Raw genomic sequence first — 22,746 nt, 5'->3', positions numbered from 1 at the left:
CCCATGTTATTATCTAACACAGCAGCATCGATGCCATGTTATTATCAAACACAGCAGCATCGATGCCATGTTATTATTTAACACAGCAGCATCGATGCCGTGTTATTATTTAATACAGTAGCATTGATGGCATGTTATTGTCTAACACAGCAACATCGATGCCATGTTATTATCAAACACAGCAGCATCAATGCCATGTTATTATCTAACATAGCAGCATCGATGCCATGTTATTATCTAACACAGCAGCATCAATGCTGAGACATTACCTAACACAGCAGTATCGATGCCATGTTATTATTTAACACAGCAGCATTGATGTCATGGTACTGTTTAACACAGCAGCATTGATGCCATGTTATTATCTAACACAGCAGCATTGATGTCATGGTACTGTTTAACACAGCAGCATCAATGCCATGTTATTATTTAACACAGCAGCATTGATGTCATGGTACTGTTTAACACAGCAGCATCGTTACCATGTTATTATCTAACACAGCAGCATCGATGCCATGTGATTATCTAACACAGCAGCATCGATGCCATGTTATTATCAAACACAACAACGCTGATGCCATGTTATTATTTAACACAGCAGCATCGATGCCATGTTATTATTTAACACAGCAGCATCTATGCCATGTTTTTATCTAACACAGCAGCATCAATGCCATGTTATTATTTAACACAGCAGCATCAATGCCATGTTATTATTTAACACAGCAGCATCGATGCTGAGACATTATTTAACACAGCAGCATCAATGCCATGTTATTATTTAACACAGCAGCAATGATTTCATGTTATTATCAAACACAGCAGTATTGATGCCATGTTATTACCTAACACAGCAGCATTGATGCCATGTTATCTAACACAGCAGCATCAATGCCATGTTAGTATCTAACACAGCAGAATTGATGCCAATTTATTATCTAACACAGCAGCATCAAAGCCATGTTATTATCATACACAGCAGCATCAACGCCATGTTATTATCTATTGCAGCAGTATTGATGCTATGTTTTTATCAAACACAGCAGCATTGATGTCATGTTATTATCTAACACAGCAGCATCGATGACATGTTATTATCTTACACAGCAGCGTCAATGCCATGTGATTTTCTAACACAGCAGCATCGATGCCATATTATCTAACACAGAAGCATCGATGCCATGTTATTTTTTAACACAGCAGCATCAATGTCATGTTATTATATAACACAGCAGCATCGATACTGAGACATTACCTAACACAGCAGCATCAATGTTATTATTTCACACAGCAGCATTGTTGGCATGTTATCTAACACAGCAGCATCAATGCCATGTTATTATCTAACACAGCAGCATCGATGCCATGCTATTATCAAAGACAATAGCATTGATGCCATGTTATTATCTAACACAGCAGCATTGATGCAATGTTATTATTTATCACAGCAGCATCGATGCCATGTTATTATTTAACACAGCAGATCCAATGCCATGTTATTATCTAACACAGCAGCATCAATGCCATACTGTTATCCAAGACAGCAGTATTGATGCCATGTTATCTAACACAGCAGCATTGATGCTATATTATTATATATCACAGCAGCATTGATGCCATATTATTTAGCACAGCAGAATCAATGCCATGTTATTATCAAACACAGCAGCATCGATGTCATGTTATTATATAACACAGCTGCATCTATGCCATTTTATTATCTAACACAGCAGCATCGATGCCATATTATTATCTAATACAGCAGCATCAATGCTATGTGATTATCTAACACAGCAGCATTGATGCCATGTTATTATCTAACACAGCAGCATCAATGCAATGTTATCTAACACATCAGCATCGATGCCATGTTATTATGTAACACAGCAGCATCTATACCATGTGATCATCTAACACAGCAACATCTATGCCATGTCATTTAACACAGCAGCATCAAAGCCATGTTATTATCTAACACAGCAGCATCAATGCCATGGTATTATCTAAAACAGCAGCAACAATGCCATCTTATTATCTAACACAGCAGCATCGATGCCATCTTGTTATCTAACACAGCAGTATTGATGCCATGTTATCAAACACAGCAGCATCGATGCCATGTTATTATCTAACACAGCAGCATCGATGCCATGTTATTATCTAACACAGCAGCATCAAAGCCATGTTATTTTCAAACACAGCAGCATCAATGTCATGTTTTTGTGTAGCACAGCAGCATTAATGCCATGTTATTATCAAACACAGCAGCATCGATGACATTTTATCTAACACAGTTGCATCATTACCATTTTATCAATCACAGCAGCATCGATGCCATGTTATTATATAACACAGCAGCATCGATGCCATGTGATTATGTAACACAGCAGCATCGATGCCATATTATTATCTAACACAGCAGCATCGATGCTATGTGATTATCTAACACAGCAGCATCGATGCCATGTTATTATCTAACACAGCAGCATTGATGCCATGTTATTATCTAACACATGAGCATCAATGCCATGTTATTATCTAACACAGCAGCATCAATGCAATGTTATCTAACACATCAGCATCAATGCCATGTTATTATCTAACACAGCAGCATCTATACCATGTGATCATCTAACACAGCAGCATCTACGCCATGTCATTTAACACAGCAGCATCAAAGCCATGTTATTATCTAACACAGCAGCATCAATGCCATGGTATTATCTAACACAGCAGCAACAATGCCATCTTATTATCTAACATAGCAGCATCGATGCCATCTTGTTATCTAACACAGCAGTATTGATGCCATGTTATCAAACACAGCAGCATCGATGCCATGTTATTATCTAACACAGCAGCAGCGATGCCATGTTATTATCTAACACAGCAGCATCAAAGCCATGTTATTTTCAAACACAGCAGCATCAATGTCATGTTTTTGTGTAGCACAGCAGCATTAATGCCATGTTATTATCAAACACAGCAGCATCAATGACATTTTATCTAACACAGTTGCATTGTTACCATTTTATCGATCACAGCAGCATCGATGCCATGCTATTATATAACACAGCAGCATCAATGCCATGTGATTATGTAACACAGCAGCATTGATGCCATATTATTATCTAACACAGCAGCATTGATGCTATGTGATTATCTAACACAGCAGCATCGATGCCATGTTATTATCTAACACAGCAGCATTGATGCCATGTTATTATCTAACACATGAGCATCAATGCCATGTTATTATCTAACACAGCAGCATCAATGCCATGTGATTATCTAACACAGCAGCATCAGTGCCATCTCATTTAACATAGCAGCATCAAAGCCATGTTATTATCTAACATAGCAGCATCAATGCCATGTCATTGTCTAACACAGCAGCATCGATGCTTAGACATTATCTTACACAGCAGCATCAATACCATGTTATTATCTAACACAGCAGCATCGATGCCATGTTATTATTTAACACAGCAGCATTGCTGACATGTTATTATCTAACACAGCAGCATCGATGCCATGTTATTATCAAACACAGCAGCATCAATGCCATGTTATTATCTAACACAGCAGCATCGATGCCATGTTATTATTAAACACAGCAGCATCGATGCCTTGATATTATCAAACAGCACCATGAATGCCATGTTATTATCTAACACAGCAGAATCTATGCTGATACATTATCTAACACAACAGCATCAATGCCATGTTATTATCTAACAAAGCAACATCTATGCCATGTTATCTAACAAAGCAGCATCAATGCTGAGACATTATCTAACACAGCTACATTAATGTTGTGACATTATCTAACACAGTGGCATACATTTGTAATGCAGATATACTGGCAGTTTCTGTAATCAATATCTGAATGCCTTCTTTGGCGATTCTCTAAGGAATGGGAGAGTGACTAATGCTTTAGCCACTGGAGCATGGACGATATGCCAGACTGATGAAAATGTTAACATATAATTAAAAAGGAGGTGGTAAGAGGATATGATTACAAATTAAATGTCATATTTCTGTAATTATGAGGGTGTGAAATAAACCCTGAATTCAGAAACAGGCAAGACAAAGATCCCGCACTTTAAATAGCTATAAGGCTATACATTCTTAGTCAGATTTTAATGAATGTGTTTCAGCTGGGTTTGCCTTACAAATATACATAATTACTTTTACCAGCCCAAAATTATAAATGCCACAGCCAGGACCAAAACCAGCTGCATCTACTATGAAGATAATCCTTCATCCCCATGGGCAGTAACTGCTCACAGCATAAATATTCACAATCCCAGTAGACATCACCTACTCAAAACTTAATAATTATAAACAATGAACTTATTTATTTATTTATGACACTTTATTGATCTTTATTGTCAACTCTGTGGACACTAGACTAGGAAGTATTACTACTGTCTTAGCTGTTACAGTCCATCTACATATATTTGCAGTGTGTATCTAACTTTGGCTGTGGTTGAAAAAGGCTATTTTCCTCACATAAAAAGACGATGTCTCGACTGTGTCCTAGATATCACAGGCTGAGCTACTGGCCTGGACACTGGAAAAGCCAACCAGAGAAGGTTGGGAGTGATCAGCTGCTACCAGCAAGTCCAGATGGGGTGCTGGCAGGGTCCTGCTACAACATCTCTGTATGAAGAAGGCCTGTTACTACAACATCTGCAAAACTGGACTTGAGGAATGTGAGCCCACCCAAGAACTTTGTGCAAGCACTCTACTTACAATCACTGGCATCAGAAATGTGTACTTATACTAAGTCCATCAATCTTCTGGCTAGTGCAGGTGCTGTGAACATAAGATAAGTTTCATAACTCCCACTAGATGACAGTCATCATTCCCATCTCTCCTACCCCCACCTCTCTGTTCTAGAATGCTGCAAATCAGTAAAGACAAGTGGATAAAATGGGGAATACAAGCTTAATGAGAAATGGGGGGGGGGGGTTGGAGATGAAAAAAAGAATGTAAACCAGCCAATTACCCAGTTATGAAATTTAATGTCTTACTTCACAGTAGGGAAAACTCACTAGATATACAGTAAGATTTTAAAATGTAGATTCTTCCACCAACAGCTCAGGTGCAGCAAGTTGTACCAATGGAATAAAACACTCTATATGTGTGTGTGTGTGTGTGTGTGTGTGTGTGTGTGTGTGTGTGTGTGTGTGTGTGTGACTAGCACTAAACCCTGAAATGTACACATTTTGAAGTGTCTTTGATATGCTGTTTACTAATACACAACAGATAGAGGCATTAGTGGGTATAAAGAACTTGAGTACCTTGCTTCATTTGGAGTAGAACCTGTGACTTCACATGAGGATCGATCTTCAGTTGATAACTGCTTACCACCACGTTCAGCTTCAGAAATTTTAGCCTCACTACAGCGATCAAGAGTTAAACTTACAGTCTGAGGAAGAATAAAATTACAAGAGATAAAAGATGATGAAAATATGTCATAAATGTTTATCTGTAAATTTTTAGAAATCCAGTATCACAAGGTGTGGAAGTCAATGCAATAAGAATCTGAACCAGTTCAGAGGAAAAGCAAGGAACACTATGCTGTAAAGTATAAACAACAACAGTAGATGGACTTATCAGAAAGTTAGACAACTTTTCAATTTTTGTAAGGATTCTGATAATGCAAAGGTAAACACATAGAAAAGAAACAGTACCTTGAATAAGCCATCAACTGTAAAACGTAAAAAGAAAAGGCTTGAAAAAATGTCTGAACATCCAAGGGAACTAGAAATGATAATTTCTTATAAAATGAGTATGCTTCATCACAAGTCTGATGAAATCTTATATAATGTGTTAAGAAATAAAACCGCTTGGTTTATAATAAATTATCATTTCTAATTCCTGCTGGTGCCCAGGCATTTCTTTTTTCAAGTCAATGCGAAGGTAACATAAAATAAATAACTGTGGCTCATGTACAATGGGCAGGTCAAGTGCAGCTGATTTTGTTGTATCATAACGAAACACTTGTGCCATAAACCTGCCAAATGTCGCAATGATCTAAATAGCAAAATTACCTTAGTCAATGCATCAGGCATGGTATAAGTAAATAGGACAGTTTTGACATATGTGATGGTGTGTGTGTGTCTGTGTGTGTGTGTGTGTGTGTGTGTGTGTGTGTGTGTGTGTGTGTGTGTGTGTGTGTGTGTGTGTGAGTGAGTGTGTGTGTGTGTGTGTGTGTGTGTGTGTGTGTGTGTGTGTAAATATATAGTTATCCCAACCACGAACATCAATAAAGCAAAGCACATACCTGAACTAAAAATATCAGATGATTTCCTTATCATAACTCCACCCATGTCTTCAATATGACAGGAATAACCTCTGATGAAAAAAATGTCAAATATAGTCCAGCCATGCATCCAAAATTGAAACCAAATACACTGAGTCAGAAACTCATGAAACATGCCCCTAGTTATAATAATAGCCATAGCAGTAGATCATTTCCCACATATAAAACTAATAAAAACAAAAACCAAAATACTTTTTCACCAAAAAATATACACATCTATAGGCATGACTAAAATTAATCATAAAGAATCCAGAAATAATGTATACATTATTAAAACACAAAATAAAACAATAAGCAGCATAAAAATGACACACTATACATAAAATAATTTAAAAACACTACTACTATGCATAACTGAAACTCAGCAAAAGCATACCCTAAAATAATAAGATGAAAAGGGATTAAAAGATCTTATAACCCAAATTCTATGACAAACAATGTTACTGCTGCCTAACAGTTGACCATTGTTGACAGAATTAGTCTCACTAGGATAGTTACCTATTTTTAGTGGAAACTTGAGGTGCTAGTGCTGCTTCTAAGGGAAATTTGGCCAGGACATTTGGGAACGTCCCCTACTTGTTGCAAATGGGACACAGTTTGCAGGAGCACTTCCTGTTTCCATTCCAGGCACAGAGGCAGCCTGGAGAAACAGGGAGGCAAATGGACAGAGAAGGGGATAATGTAGTGCTGAGAGAAATGGAGGAGAAAGCACATATGAAGACTGGAGAATCTGTGCAGGATTCTGAGGAGATGTCTCAAAGAAATCTCTTTGATAGAGATGAGTCAGCAATTGGTGGATGTATAATTACAACACTCCAGTCAGGAGGGTTGTGGGATGATTTACTTAAAGAAATGGCAAAGGAAAGTGAACCAGAAAATGAAGGAGACATTTCCTGGGGGGACATTATGGAGAAAATGCAAAAGGAGGATGCAGAGACAATACTGAGGAGCAGTGATGAGAAAGAAAACATATGCAGAGAAAGTAAATGACTTACAGACACAAGGTACAGCTTTGTAAGGGAATTTGACTAGGCTTAAAATGGCCTATTAAGGGAGTTAGCCTGGTAATTGCATATGAACTTATGAAACTAAGAATCTAAGGAAAAAGGAAAATTAAAATTTTAGAGTGCTTTCTATGAATGTTAATAATATTAAAAATAATATTAAAAATATAGTAAGAATAATAGAGATTTGGAGTGGTGTAATACATATGATGTAGATGTAATTATATAAGAAAATACAGGATTTTTAACAAATGAAGAAAGATTGCAAACAGAGAAACTATGGGGTGGAAAGATAATCTGGAATTTGGGAAATAAGAGATGTTCTGGAATAGCCATATTCTGTAGAAATACAGTAAAGATATTAGATGTAACTTTCTTTTTAAAACAAAAAAAAATCTTACTTGACACAGGCAATCTTACATTTGTATAAATGAAAAACAAACCGCATTAGCACAATGTTAGTTGCAAACAATATGCATCACAGACCCCATTGAGACACTTATAGTTACTAACACTGTACATCACTTATAATATTCAGTCATTATCAATCAAGTATTACATAGCTTATTCAAAGCCTGTCTTCTTTTAAACTTTGTTCCTCCTCTGCATATAATATTCCCACAATTCCCATTTTTTCCTATGTAGTTTGCTCCTTCCCTTTTCTAAAGATCCCAGTTCCAGTTGCTTTATCTCTGTCACTATAGTCACTACTTCTGGTAAAGTAGGTTTGGACTTTCATTTCCATTTTCTAGTAATTGCTTTTTTTGGCAGCCACCATAATTAGATTTAGCAAGACCTTGCTATGTCTAATACTGTGTGAGCAAATTAGTGTAACTAAGGAGATTATCTTTTTGAGCTATGACACAGAATTGGATATTAGATATAACTTTAGCAAAAATAAGAAGATTAACCATTGCTGATTTAAAATCGAAAGAACAAATATATGGAATTATAACATTGCATGCTTATATTAATTATAAAGAAATGGAAAGCTTATTAGATTTTAGATTATATAATGATAAACATGAATATTATAACAGAAGGAGACTTTCATTGTGATTTCATTAAGATTTAAGAGTAAAAAGAAAGGAATGATATAAGAAAACATTTAGAAGTTATTAGATGTAACTTTGTGGCAAAAATTCATGGACTTACAAAAGAGATATGTACAGAACTGAACAGATTATTTTATAGTACCAGCAGGTTTAGTTATAGGAAAAGGGGAGGTAGTTGAAATAGAATTTTCTGATCATCTTGCAATATGGCTTGAGATAAAGGGAAAACAAGAATATATAAAAATAGGCAAAGCAAAGGATAAAGGAGAAAGCATGGAATGAATAAGGGAAGAGATTAGTAATACAGTTATGGAAAGATCATATTACTATGAGAATATTTTAGAAAAATTAGTCTGAATGGTGGATGATATTTAAGGAAAAATATAAAGTTTTTTTACAGTGGCAATATGATATGAGGAAAGAAAAGAAAGAAAAATATAAAAGAACATTTAACTGTGCATTGGAATATTTAGAACATAATGATAGAAAGTACTTTGATAAAGAAAAAAAATATTTCAAAGAAATCAAGAAACAAAATACAAGAACTGCTCTATAAGCAAAAATATTTTTACAAGGAAAATGAAAAGCAGTAATGATTACTTAAGCAGATTAGTAAAGGAAGATGGTAGTGTAATGAGAGAAACAAAAATGTAAAAGCAGAAATAGAAAGAACTCAGGAGAAGATTATGAATAGTGTGGTACAATATGTACAAGAAATGTTTTAAAAAAAGAAGGTTGTGAAAACATACATGGAAAGTAAAAAAAAATTAACAGAAAAATAGAGTTAAAAAAGAAGATTTCTTTAAATAGCTAATGTATAACTCAAGTAAATACAGATTCAGGTACAGGACCAGATGGAATAGGATATGAAATGCATAAAAATTTAAGGGATTGGCAAAATAAATAAAAAAAAAAAAATATATATATATATATATATATATATATATATATATATATATATATTTTTTTTAAAGATTTTGAATGAATGGTTAAATGAAGATTTTATGTATAAAGAATTATACAGTGGAATACTTAAATTTATATGGAGGAAGAAAGGTAGAAGACCATTAAAAAACTGAGGACTGATAGTATTTAATAATAATGATTATAAGATCTTAATGAAAATAATACAAAAGATATGTAAAACTAAAATGGAGAATATTATGTAAGATAGTATATATATATATATATATATATATATATATATATATATATAGTATAAAGGGGAAAGGTTGTCAAGTACTAAAAATGATAGAGACATTGTTGGTGATATTATGAATAGAAAAGAAGAGGCAAAAATCATGATAGGAGACCTTAATAAGACATTTGATACAATTGGACATGAAATTTTATGGGTAATAATGAAAGACTATAAGTGAGAAAGTTAAGAAATAATGTATATTGGTGCATAGTAATAATGAAGTAAAAATACTTGTAAATGGCTGGTAAAGGCAAGAGGTACATATGAAGAGTTGTGTAAGCAAGGGATGTCTAATGAGTTGTATACTCTTTGAATTAGTTCTGAATGTGATAGTATGTGAAATAAATTACAAAATGAAGGAGGCGGGGTATATAAAACATGAAGGTTTAAAAATTCCAGTCCTGTTAACACATACAGGTGATATTATAAAAAAGTTAACACATGCAGGTGATATTATAACAATTGCACAAAAAATTGGATAAAAGAAGGAATAATGTGCAGAAATTAAAGTCTAGAGGTAATAGGAACAGCTTTAAAGAAAGAGAAAAGTAAAGGTTTAGGTGATGTAGTAAAGAGAGGGGTTATATTTTGCAATGAACGGAATTTCTGTGTTAGGTAAAACTTTAGCAATGAAGATGTAAGTAGAGTTCAGTGGGGAAAAACAACAGAATAAACAAAATAAATCTGTCTTTTCTGGAGAATATATAAATTATTTTTCAGAAAAAAAAATCTTGTTAGATAAATTCACTACTGATGGGAAAATAGCATGCATAGCAAGTTGCCAACACTATTTGAAAATGAATTATTTTAGATTTTTTTCATTTATATGGGGTTCTATATTAAACCCAGTAAAAAAGAAGAGTTTTGTATGTAAATAAAGAGGAAGGAGGTTTAGGGTTAATAAACACAGTGGTGTATGCTACTTTATTAAATTTGTTCAGAGTGTTAAAGTGGATACATGAAAAAGATGAGACAGATTAATAATAAACAAGTATGATAAACTTTGGGGTATGGTAAAAAAGAGTAAAAGAGAAAATGAGTGTATAAATGAAGAAATAAAATGTTACTAAGTAAAATACTTTTGTGGAAAATTAAAAAATCATGATATAAAAAAGACATAAAAGTATGGCATAGGAATGTAATGATAACACATTACTATGTAAAACCTTGGGAAAACCATGGGAAAATCTAACAGATGAAAAAAGTAAAGCTAAGATAAGAAGCAAATGGTGTAATCAGAAAGTACAATGTCAAGAGTTGTGTGGAAACTGGTAATAAATAATTACCAGTAAAAGGAAATATGCCTTATAAAAAGAAAAGTGATAGAATATATTATGGAACATGTGTTTTTGAAATGTAAAAGTGTAAAAAAAGTTATGGGGGAAAGAATGCAAAGACGATTTTTTCAAAGATATAAAAGAAGTGGATACAATAAACATGGCTATCATTAAATATGGATAAAAGAATAGAAGTAAATAGTATGTTAATAAAATAGCTAAAAATGTATGTCATATGGGTTATACAAAATGAAATAATAAATTAAATTATGTTTATTGATAAATGGATTTTATCAAATCAGGTGGTGGTTATGGAAAAGGAGTGGGGTCTAATAGGGATGAACATTTAGTATTATTGTAAAAGAAATTATGAATATGTGTAAATATATTTGTATATCTATTTATTTGTACATTTGTAAATATTCCTAAATATGTAAATATAATGTAAATAATAGTTCTTTTTGTTTATCCATAAAGGACCCCTACTCTTTTTAATATGTGACATGGAATCTTTTACATCCACCTGTACTTCTACCAACTCAAGTGGATGGGACCTTGATTTTTAACATATCATCCAAAGGATGGCACACTCAGGAATGTAGCAATCCCTAATGCTATACTTGAGTGGTAGCCATCCAATCACATGGAATGGGAATAGAACCCACAGCTGTCTGGTCTTCCAGCATCAAGGGTGAGTCTGCTATCTGTTGTACCACTGACATTGATGATCTTTAAATATACTATCTCTGAGGTTGTGCCACCTCAGAGAAACAGGAAGCATCATATTTTCCCCTTCTCCAATTTTGTACAAACTTAGAGGCAATATAATTAGAGATCAGGTGTGTGAGGGCAGACCCCAAACTAGGAGTGCAGAATGTTGAACACCTTCTACAAAACACTTTAATAAACTTGACCACTCTATTGCTTGAACTGTGGCATCTAAAATGGGTGGTAGCAACCTTTGGTCAGTAGGTATACCATTGGTAAGTTCCTCATCCATGCTACAAAGTAGTCTGTACAGTAATAGTTATCACTAAAAATGCCTGGTATCAGTAAACCATTGAAAACCAGCATGAGATACCTCAACAGACAACTGTTCATATTATCTACCAAATTTAACCTCAGAAACAAGATTTTCAAGGAAAACTATCACAGATATGTAAACAAAACTTTCAGGCATTAAAAAAAAATAAAGTACTATGGCTTAATAAAAATATATACATTTCCTAGACAGATTGCTGTAACTACTACAATATATGACCATTTAAAAATGGAACAGAAAATAAAACACTAATTTCAGACTTTCTAATGGAATTAATGTAAGTACTTTAAGTAATGAGTGCCTTCTGTGTGGAGTCTGCATGTCCTCCCCGTGGTTGTGTGGGTGTTCGAAAGACATGCGTAAATGGGTGTGCCTTCGTTGAAGGTTGAACGTCGAGCTGGCACCACGGTGTTTGTGAAAGTCTACTGCCAATCATTAGTGGACCAGAGTTCCACTGTGGTGACCCCTAACCGGAAAAGCCGAAAGACAAACAAAACTTTAAGTAATGTAAGATATTAAGTTGTTACAGAAGGTGATATACAGAACTATGGAAAAGTATGTGTTGTCAGTAATGAACTAAAAAAGTTAAATTTAGTAAAGTTAAAATAGGAAAAGAGATAAGCATTAGAAAATGTCAATAAAGACCAAATATCTGGCAATGAAAATATTGTCAGAAATAAAAAAAATACAAAAATAAAAATAAAAATTAGAAAAAGGCTCATGCAGATACAGAAATACACATACTGTGGCCAAAAGAAATATATACTGATGATTCAAATAGACCAAGTACAGCAAAAGAAAGCATACTGAATTCAACACTCCAAAGGAAAACAGATAACATTCATTCAACTTGAACATATGGGTGACATATGTAATGGCAAACGTACTAATGCACTCGCCAAACATGCCTTAGAACTAGATGGTACCCATCAGTTTAAATTTTTGGTTTTGCAAAAGATCAACATAAATTTTAGAGAGGGTGACATTACTAATGAGACTGAGTTCATGAAGATGGATATTAGATTTTAAAGCAGATGCATATCCAGGACCTAATAATGCTGTCTCTTTAAAGCCGGCTCTAAAAAGGAGAATCTTACATCATTAAGACAAGCCATGTGATTTTATTTTTGTTTTTGACTGGTAGGAAAGTGTTTAAATGAGTTTTAACACAGTGTATATTTTTTATGGTCTGGGGAAGCGGTAGTCCAGCGAAAGTGCTTACCTATTTTTACTGTTTTATTGTTTTATAGTTTCAATTAAAGTGCGTTTCATCTGAACTTCAGCTTAGTGGACTTCTTTTCACTCACTTAATGATAATATATTAATAATGCCATTACTAAAAATGAGAGCAGCCAGACAATAAAGAGACTCTGGAAACTTAACATCTTTATATTATTGTATTTACCTTTTATTATTTCATTCATTAATTTCTTCATATAAAAGTTGATGGAAGAATATGTGTATGGCACTATTTCAACCTTTTTTAATTTATTTATGTACACATTTAGAATAATGTATTTATTAAGAACTGTAGAATTAAAGTTTTAGACAGTGTATTTAATCACATGACATGTATATGTAGGGGCCAGTAGATGACAGTACAGTTTAAGAGACATTGCCCTTTACTATTAGTTAAATTTAAAGGAACATATCCTTGATCATAACCCATTAATCAAATTTTATAGTAGATATTTTAACTTGTTTGTAAAAACACTGTTGGGCAGGTATAGGTATTTTATTATGTTTAAGAGTATGCAATGTTTACTGGTGCATATGTTATTTTATATAATATTTTTGGGGGTGTTTAAGAGCAGACAATTATCTACAGGAAGTTAAGTTTAATCGATTCATGATTTTTTTGTTATAAAAGCAGGGATTTTTAATGGGTTACTGATTTTTCTGAGGAAGTCTTACTGTTTTTGAGACAAAAAATGGGGTGAATTAATTTAAGCATTTTAGCAAAGTGTGTATTTTGTGTTTTCCATGTGTACTGCTGGCATTAATTAAAAATTGTTGGATTGGTGTTAAGCCTGTTTTTTCAAGATTTTATTTCTGCACCTCTGACAGTGTTGAACTTGGTTGAATAGTTGGCACAGTTTTGCTCTCTACACTGTTTCTTGTTGGTTACAGTGATAAATTAACAATAAAATGCTATATAAGGACACATATAGAAGGTATATATTAAAAAAAAACATTGAATACTGTAAATACAAATACACCAATTCACCAATTCTATGCTTGTTCTCTGTAATTATGGAGTTCCTTACTAGAATATACTTCCCCCATGTCTGGGGTCCTTTTTACTCTGAAGAATATTTCCTTTAACAGCAACCATTAGATAATATTTTTCCAAAATATACTTACTTGTGTGTTGTCCACTGACCTTTCCATTGCTTTTGATGTCCAACCGATGCCACCGCCTATCAGCTGTGTTTATACTACTTGGTAACCGCAACACCAGTATGCCAGAACCATGATTGATTTTCAGCACTGGAACTCCTCCATCAAGTTCTAACATTAAATATGTAAAGTAAAATATAAGTTACACAGGTTTGCTCCTCTTTGATCCCATGTTAATATATATACAGGTTAATAACTAAGTATAGAAAGCAACATTTTGTCACAAGGTCAGCAAATTTTTTTTTAAAAATTAGCTGTCAGATGACAAACTCTACACAATGAATGCTGTCTCACAAAAAAAAATAAAGACATTCCTTAAGAAGATTAACAAAAGAAAACAACTCTTACAATTAATGATATATTTTGTGAAGTATGCAATAACATTTTAACTTGCTGATTTGTATGTAATATCTGTGGAACACCATATAAAAAGAACATTATTATTATTTTATAATACATTTACAAAATGTATTGCATTAGTTAAGCTATGCATTAAATACTAGAAGATTAATAAGCTAGATGGATAAAAGAAGGTCAGCCTGACAGATAGGTTCATAGGTTCATAGGTAAGTACTAGGCTAGCTGCCTTTGTGGGCCATTTTAAGCCTAGCTGATTTCCCTTTTTGTGTTCAAATTAAGCTATTACATTTTGTTAGAGATTGGCCTTACCCATACCATGGACGATAATTATAAATTACCCTTAATGAGAGTAATTGGGATCATACCATAGATAAATTTGAGGAAACCTATGCATGGGATAAAGCACTTAGGAGCTGCCTCTGGCTATTAGTAGTGCAGGGAGATGTCCTGAGGTGAATTTTCTGTTTCTCATCCATAGATCTAAGTTGTGCTTGAATGTGGACAGGAATTAACTTTGTTTTATGTGGTTGGGCAGTTTGTTCCACAGCAGTGGTATCCTCTGTGTGGTATACCTATCCCTCCAAATGGTTCTTTTGATATTGCAGAAGAGGTTTAAATGCCTAGACTGAGTATTTCTGATGTCATTTGACTTGCTGATATATAGTAAATCCATCAGTAATGGGTCAGGATGCCTTCTTTGCAATGCACAAGTCAGCTGTCAGAAGTCTGTAGGATACCAAGTATAGCGATAGGGCTTTAAGTCGATCCACGTAGGACATGTTGTTTAAGTCTTGTATTCTTTTAGTAAGGTATTTCTGTGGGCATTCCAGTTGTTGCATGCATCTGGACAGATACATAACAAAAGGGGCATTATATTCAATGACTGGCCTAATGAGGGCTGAGTAAAGGGGGACAAAGCCATCACTAGATCTAGACACATCCTCCTTGTTTATAAGCTGTGCAATACAGAAGGGCCTTCTTACAAAATTAGACACATGTTGGTCAAAAGTTAGGTCACTGCTCCCATAAGTTCACATATCCCAAGCAACTGGGTCAACTCTTATTGTCAATGTGGTAGTTCCCTGGGATAGATGTCTTTCCAAAGGATACAATGCATTTTTTTGGAATTATCTTTCAGACCATGATTTTGGCACCAGTTATTTATTTGAGACAAACCTTCCTGTAGGATCTTATTTGGGGGTTCCAAACTGGTTCCTTTATTTTGAAAAGTAGTATAAAACAATGTCAGTATTTACGTAAATTTACAGCCAAGCCACTTCTTTTTGTCAAAGTTTTTGGTCAACCAACCATGCTGTTGCTCATAGAGACCACAGTGTAGGATTCTTACAAAAGGGGTACTAAGCTCAGAGTTTCTGCGATACTGTGGCATTAGAGCAAAGTCACATTATTCCTTTCTTTATTCATTTTCATTGCCTTCTTATCTGTTTCAGGGTTTCACTGAGCTAAAGGCAGATCCATCTAGCAGTGGGTATAAAGCAGGATGTCCAGACACACACAAACACAGATGCACACACGCATATATGCACATGACCAAGACATTACACACATGTATGCACATATGTACATGAAGATGCACACACACAGACATTCACACACAGACACATATATACACACACACACACACACACACACACACACACACACACACACACACACACACACACACACACACACACACACTCCTTTCACTTCATATATTTTTGATGTGGGAAGCAATTAGTGAACCCAATTAAAACCTATGTGGAGACAGGAAGTACATGCTCTAGAGGCACCCCACCCAGGAACTGAACCAAACATCTGAGCTGTGAGGAAGCAACGCTAACTACTGCACAAATGTATCTCACTCCTCATATCATTCTTTTTTCATTATATTAACTTCAAAGATTTGCACAGAATTAGTTATTAAATGCTTAAAGATCTAAAAATGACGCTCACTTTACAATGTCAAATGCCTGTTTGTATGCTAACTACATTATTTATAATGACCATTCAAAACGTAGCTGCAGTAATTGTTAAACATGTAGTGGTGTTACTGAAAAATATTCTGTATATATTAACATTTTCGAGGCAGCGATATTCTATTTAAAAAAAAACTAATTTATTGAATCATCACTTATGACATAGGCAAACTTACATTTATATAAAAGTAAACAAATTAACTTAACACGTTCACATTTACATGCATTATACATCACATATGTTGTTCTATACAATATAATCACTCCAGCATTACATAAACTGTTCAGTTCCTGCCATTTCTTAAACATCATTCCTCTTCCAAAATATTTTTTGCATGTATTGTTCTCACAATTTCCATTTTCTCTATGTAATTTTCTTCTATCATTTTCTAAAGATTCTACTTCCTGTTCTTTTGCAATATTTACCACTTCAAGCCTGGTTGGTTTAGCGTTTGATTTCCATTATCTAGGAATTGCTTTTCTGGCAGTTAACAGATTTAAACTTAACAAGGCCTTACTATGTCTAGGCAATTCAGATCCTATATCCCAACTAAAAAAACTATTTCTTTAGTTACACCCATTAACTTGCCCAGTATTCCTAACAGTGTACTCTGTAGGGAATGTTTAGAGTCTTCCAACTCATTATACTCTGAAAGTATATGCTCCCATCATATACCTGTGCATGTACTACCAAACAGAACATGGTGGAGAAGCAGATATGTGTTGCAGAAACTGCTCCAACTGTGGAACAGACATCCCATCCATGTGAAGCTCAGTTCGTATATTACCCAATTTAAGCACAACCTCGACTAGTGGATGGGGAACAGGAAATCTACACCAGGCCTGACACCCATGTCCCTTATGGACAGAGGTAGCTTATAAATGCCTGGCCCTCAATATAATATTTTGATACAGGACATCATTATTCTTTCAGAAAAACTTGTCTAGTCTTAGAAAGGCTCCCTGATGTTAGCCTCGTAACAATCTATGAATCAATTATGCCATCAATTTCTATCTACCTCAGGAAAATTCTTTGGAATCTGCTTGGGGTATAAAAGTACCTATGCAAACACTACCAAGCAAAAATCTTAAATCTTCTAGACTTTGTTGCATTTTTGGGAGTTATGTCTACATCCTGCCAATGTTTCTTGGTGAACTGCTTATGCAATCACTCTTTCCAATCTTTTCTTACCTTTTCTGATTAATTTCTTTAGTTATAGTGCAATATTTTACATGCCCTATTAATTATCCCATTTTTTAACACTATCTTCTGTTCTAGATTCAACTTAAAATTCAAACAATGCAGGGCTTTCACTTAGGATTCCCCCTAACCCTTTCTCTTTGTCTACACTCTGATATCAATCCCTGATAGGGAAGGCAGTCTCTAGTCTGCACTCCAAATGTCTTATTGGCCTCTTTCCATTCTATTACCTTTCCCTCTCTAATTGTTACCAGTACTTTGGTTCCTTTGCCAGCTTCCTCCAGTAAATTCCATCCCGCTCTTGCCTATTGTCTGTACCCCTAATTACTGCCATCCCTAGTGGCATAGTCTCATTTCAACAGTCCCATTTTGGTTTAGTTCTTAGTATACTTTCTGCTACTTTATGACTATAATATTATATATGACTGTTTTTATTCTCCTTAAGGAGTAGCATCCAAAATCGCACTCTCTGCTTATTTCTTGAATCCTCCCTCCACTTCAGCAGCATCTCTTTCCACTTTGAATTGTAGCTTTCCTACTTGTGTTACACCTTAACAATGTAGCTTTAAAATATCCCTTCAAATCAGGTAATCCTGAACCATCATGTTCTACTGGAAGGATAATTTTTTCCCACTTGACTCTTGCCCTCTTCCCCTCCCAAATAAACTCCTTCAGTTTTTTAGTTCTTTAGTAATGACTATCTACAACTTCTCCTCTGTTTGATAAATATGCCTGACCTGTGCATAAAACTAATGGAGCTAAAACACAGCTCATATGGTGTAGTGGTAAACACTTTTACTGCTTGTATCTTGAAATCCATATTCATAGGCAGGAGCTTCCAGTTTCTCAGTTTTTGTATTTTCATTTGTTTAGCCTCATCCCATATACTCAGCTGTCATAAAAGGATCCTTTTTAACTCATACTTCTAAATACTTCATTTTATCATGTCTTCATAAAGATGGGTATTACTGGATGTATTCATGTGTAGCCTTATAGTTCTACATAGGTTTTCAGCAGCTTATAGCTATTGAGAGGGTCACCAAAGCAATGGATGAAGGCAGGACTGTGCACATAGCTTACCTTGACCTGGCCAAGGCATTTGATACAATATCCCACCCAGGTATTATAGACAAACTCACTAATTAAAGTATATACCCTTTTATCACTCATTGGATAGCCATCTGGCTCACTGATAGGACCCAGGAAGTCAAAATAGTTGAGGCCACCTCCACCAAGAGGCCAATCACTAGCAAAGTTCTCCAGGGCTCATTGCTGGGCCCACTCCTCTTTGGCATCTTTTTCTCTGAAATGGAAGCAAATTCTGAAGGTTTATGGCTGACTGAGTTTATAGATGACTGCAAGCTGGGGTTATCATTGACTCCCCCTATAGATATTAGCATTCTTCAATAAGACCTATCTCTGACTAACAAATGGTGCCAAAACCATGGTCTTAAACTTAATGCTAAGAAATGCATAATTGTACTCTTTGGGAGGTCAACCATCATGACTAACTTCCATGTTGATAATATGCCCCTAAGAGTTGACCCAGTGGTCACTGATTGGGTATCCATGTAGACAGCAGCCTTACCTTCAACCACCATGTGGCCACAGTGATGAGGAAATCCTTTTATGTTGTGCAACTTATATGTAAAGGCATGGCATGTAGGTCCAAAGAGGTCATTATTCCACTGAACTGTTCTCTTATCAGACCAATCATAGAGTACAATGCTCCCTTCAGTATGTACCTGACCAGGCATATGCAGCAACTAGAGTGACCTCAGAGGTTTCTTATAAAAAGAATGCAAGGCACAATAAGCCTGCCTTATGTAGAGCACCTTAAAGCCATTCCCTATACACACTCTCTTATAGAATGCTGAGGGGTGATCTATGCCTGGCTTACAAGGCATCCACAAACCCCACACTTATGAATCTTATGGATATTCATAAGTCAAACACTCCCAGAAATATAAGGTCTAGGAACTTGAATTTTGTCTGTGACTTAACCAGAACATGCTGTAGACAGATATGTGTCCCAGAGACTGATCCTCCAACAGAACAGGCTTCCAATCCATTTGAAGATGAGTTAGTCTATTACACAATTTAAGTGCAACCTAGACCAGTGGATTGGGAATAGGAAATTTGCACTGGTCTGGCACCTATGTCCCTTATGGACTGATGTAGCTTATAAATGCCGGATCCTCTATGTTCTGTTTCCCTTTCGGGAAAACTTGGCTAAGCTTAGAAAGGCCTTCGGGCATTAGCCTAGTAACAATCTATCTATGGCCTTTTATCTTCATTAATTTTATATCCTGAAAAAACTGCCTCAAAATTTTCCACAACACTGAGATGTCCCTTTTTGGTTTTATCAGGTGCAAAATAGTCTGCAAATAAAACCATGTTTTCTTTATTGCCATACCAATTATATCCTTGAATTTCTGAGTCCATTATTTTCTTTGCCAATAGTTCTAAATCTAAAAGAGAAGACTTCTGTCTGGCTCTTCTGTTCAAACACAGCTTATTGGATAGGAACCATCCTACTTTGATTTTTGCCCCCAATCCCTCATATATCCTCCTAATTAACCTTATTGTTGTATTAGGGAATGCAAATGCTTTCACTGCCATACTAACATAATCCCAGCTTACTCTGCTGAATGTTTTCTCTGCTTCAAGACCCACCAACAAAAGCAGTACTTCCCTATGGATCATCATTATTCTGTTAATATTGTCAAATGAATGCTTCCCCTCCATAAAATCACATTGACCCATATCTATCAGTTTTTGTAATTGTTTTATAACAATGGTTTAAAATTGAAATGGGCCTATATGAAGCTGGATCTGATGGGTCTTTACCATCTTTAGGTTTTACAGCCACCACAGTTTTTTTTTCAAGGATTTTGGTGGTTCCTCTTGCATTCAAAATATTATTAAAGTCTTGCAGATGTTTATCAATTTCTTCTCTCCTAGCTTCAAAATTTCCAGTGGAATGCCACCTATTCCTAAACACATTCCTGCAGATTGGTTATGCATCACCATTTTTATCTCATCTCCTCCTATCTTAACTGTTAATTGTTGAGCCTCATCCACATCTTGCCTTGGCATATTTAAGTCTTCCATAAATATTTCTTTCTGTGTTTTTGCTTGAATTTTCCATTTCTCTGCTTTATACAAATTTTCATAAAATTTCCAAAAAATCTTTAATAGCGCTACTGGATCTCTTGTTATTTTTCATGTTATAGGCACCCTAAATTTGGCAACAACCCTTTTAACTTTCTGTTGTCTAAGTCTCGATACTAAAAGTTTTTGTATTCTGGAGTTATTATCAAAAAATAGCTGCTTAAGAGTGATCTTTGTAAACTCATGCATGCTATCTAGCTACTCCATTATTTTTTCTTTAGCACTCTGCAGTTGTGCCTCTTCTTGTTCTGTGAGATACCCCTTCTGCAATACATTAGCCTTTCTCAGCCCCTCTATGTAATTTTTGTTACTTATTAATCACATGTATTTTTCTTTTATTTTTATCCTATTCTTAAACTCCACTTTGATTTTATCCTACCCACTAGTTATAACTGGGTCTATATTATAACATCAAAGTATTAAAACTTCGAATGTTATAATATCAACCCCAATTCAGCAAATGCTTGAAATAGTGAAGCTGCAGAACACCGAATATTTTCCTAGGTAAAGTATTCGGTAAGCCATTTCTGTGGCTTTGCTATTTCCTCGACTGTGGTGCAAAGGTGACGGACCTGGTTAAGGTAAGTGTGCGAACGGACCAAGGTAAGGTGAGTGTGTGACAGTTAAGGACCTTAGGGATAGGGAGCAGGTAAGGTGAGTGTGCGATAGTTAGGGACCTTAGGGTTAGGGAGCGGGTAAGGTGAGTGTGCGTTAGTTAGGGACCTTAGGGCTAGGGAGCGGGTAAGGTGAGTATGCGTTAGTTAGGGACCTTAGGGCTAGGGAGTGGGTAAGGTGAGTGTGCGTTAGTTAGGGACCTTAGAATTAGGGTTGGGTTAAGGTAAGTAGATAGCTAGTAGTGTATGTACAGTTTTGTGCAGGGTTCTGTGAAGTGTGTATGTGTGGATTATGTATTTTGGTGTGCTTGTGCTGTGTGTGGGTATTCCCTTGGAAAAAATTTGCTGTTCTGAGCGTTCGAGTATATCACATTTCGAGATTCCAAGGTCGAGCTTATGGTGTTCGACATTTTGGAATTTCGATGTGATGTAGACACCTATAACTATTGGAGTACTTTCTTTCTTTCCTAATAACTCCTGAATATTTTCCACTACCCATTCTTAAATTCCTCTCTTTTTAACTGGTAGGAGGGGAAGCACCAGTGTGTAATGTTTACTTCATTATCCTGCATTTTAATCATATTTATTATTGGCACATGATCTAAAATAGTTATTGGATATGTGACAAAGCTCTCAATTAAATGCACATGTACCTGTGAAATATAATTTCTGTCTAGTCTAGCCCAGTTATTGTACCTTGGGGAATAACATGTAAATTCTCTACAAGTTCCGGCTACTGAATTCATGTCTTCCATACCAAATTATACTCATATAAGTCCAGGTACTCTGTTGAATGTTTTCTCTGCTTCAAGACCCACCAACAAAAGTAGTATTTTCTTAAATTCTGCTTCCCTATGGATCATAATTATTCTGTTAATATTGTCAAATAAATGCTTCCCCTCCATAAAACCACATTGATCCATATCTATCAGTTTTTGTAATTGTTTTATAACAATGGTTTAAAATTGAAATGGGCCTATATGAAGCTGGATCTGATGGGTCTTTACCATCTTTAGGTATTACAGCCATTTTTTTCAAGGATTTTGGTGGTTCCTCTTACATTCAAAATATTATTAAACAAAGTCTTGCAGATGTTTATCAATTT

At 35.1% G+C, this 22,746-nt stretch overlaps 1 protein-coding gene across 1 annotated transcript in view; it reads right to left on the bottom strand.

Moving 5' to 3' along the window:
* Positions 1-22,746, bottom strand: part of LOC122810195 (neural-cadherin-like) — a 1,307,756-nt gene that overhangs the window by 303,838 nt on the left and 981,172 nt on the right. The window contains exons 24-25 of the mRNA XM_044081677.1: positions 14,297-14,424; positions 5,310-5,437 (exon numbers count right to left, since the gene is read on the bottom strand). Coding sequence (XP_043937612.1) covers positions 5,310-5,437; positions 14,297-14,424 — 256 coding nt within the window. The remainder of the gene's footprint in view (positions 1-5,309; positions 5,438-14,296; positions 14,425-22,746) is intronic.

The sequence above is a fragment of the Protopterus annectens genome, chromosome 8.part1, assembly GCF_019279795.1.
Source record: "Protopterus annectens isolate FY-2018-M chromosome 8.part1, PAN1.0, whole genome shotgun sequence".
Lineage (NCBI taxonomy): Eukaryota > Metazoa > Chordata > Ceratodontiformes > Protopteridae > Protopterus > Protopterus annectens.
Note: the sequence above shows the minus strand (reverse complement) of the source record. Positions and strands in the feature narration are given on the sequence as shown.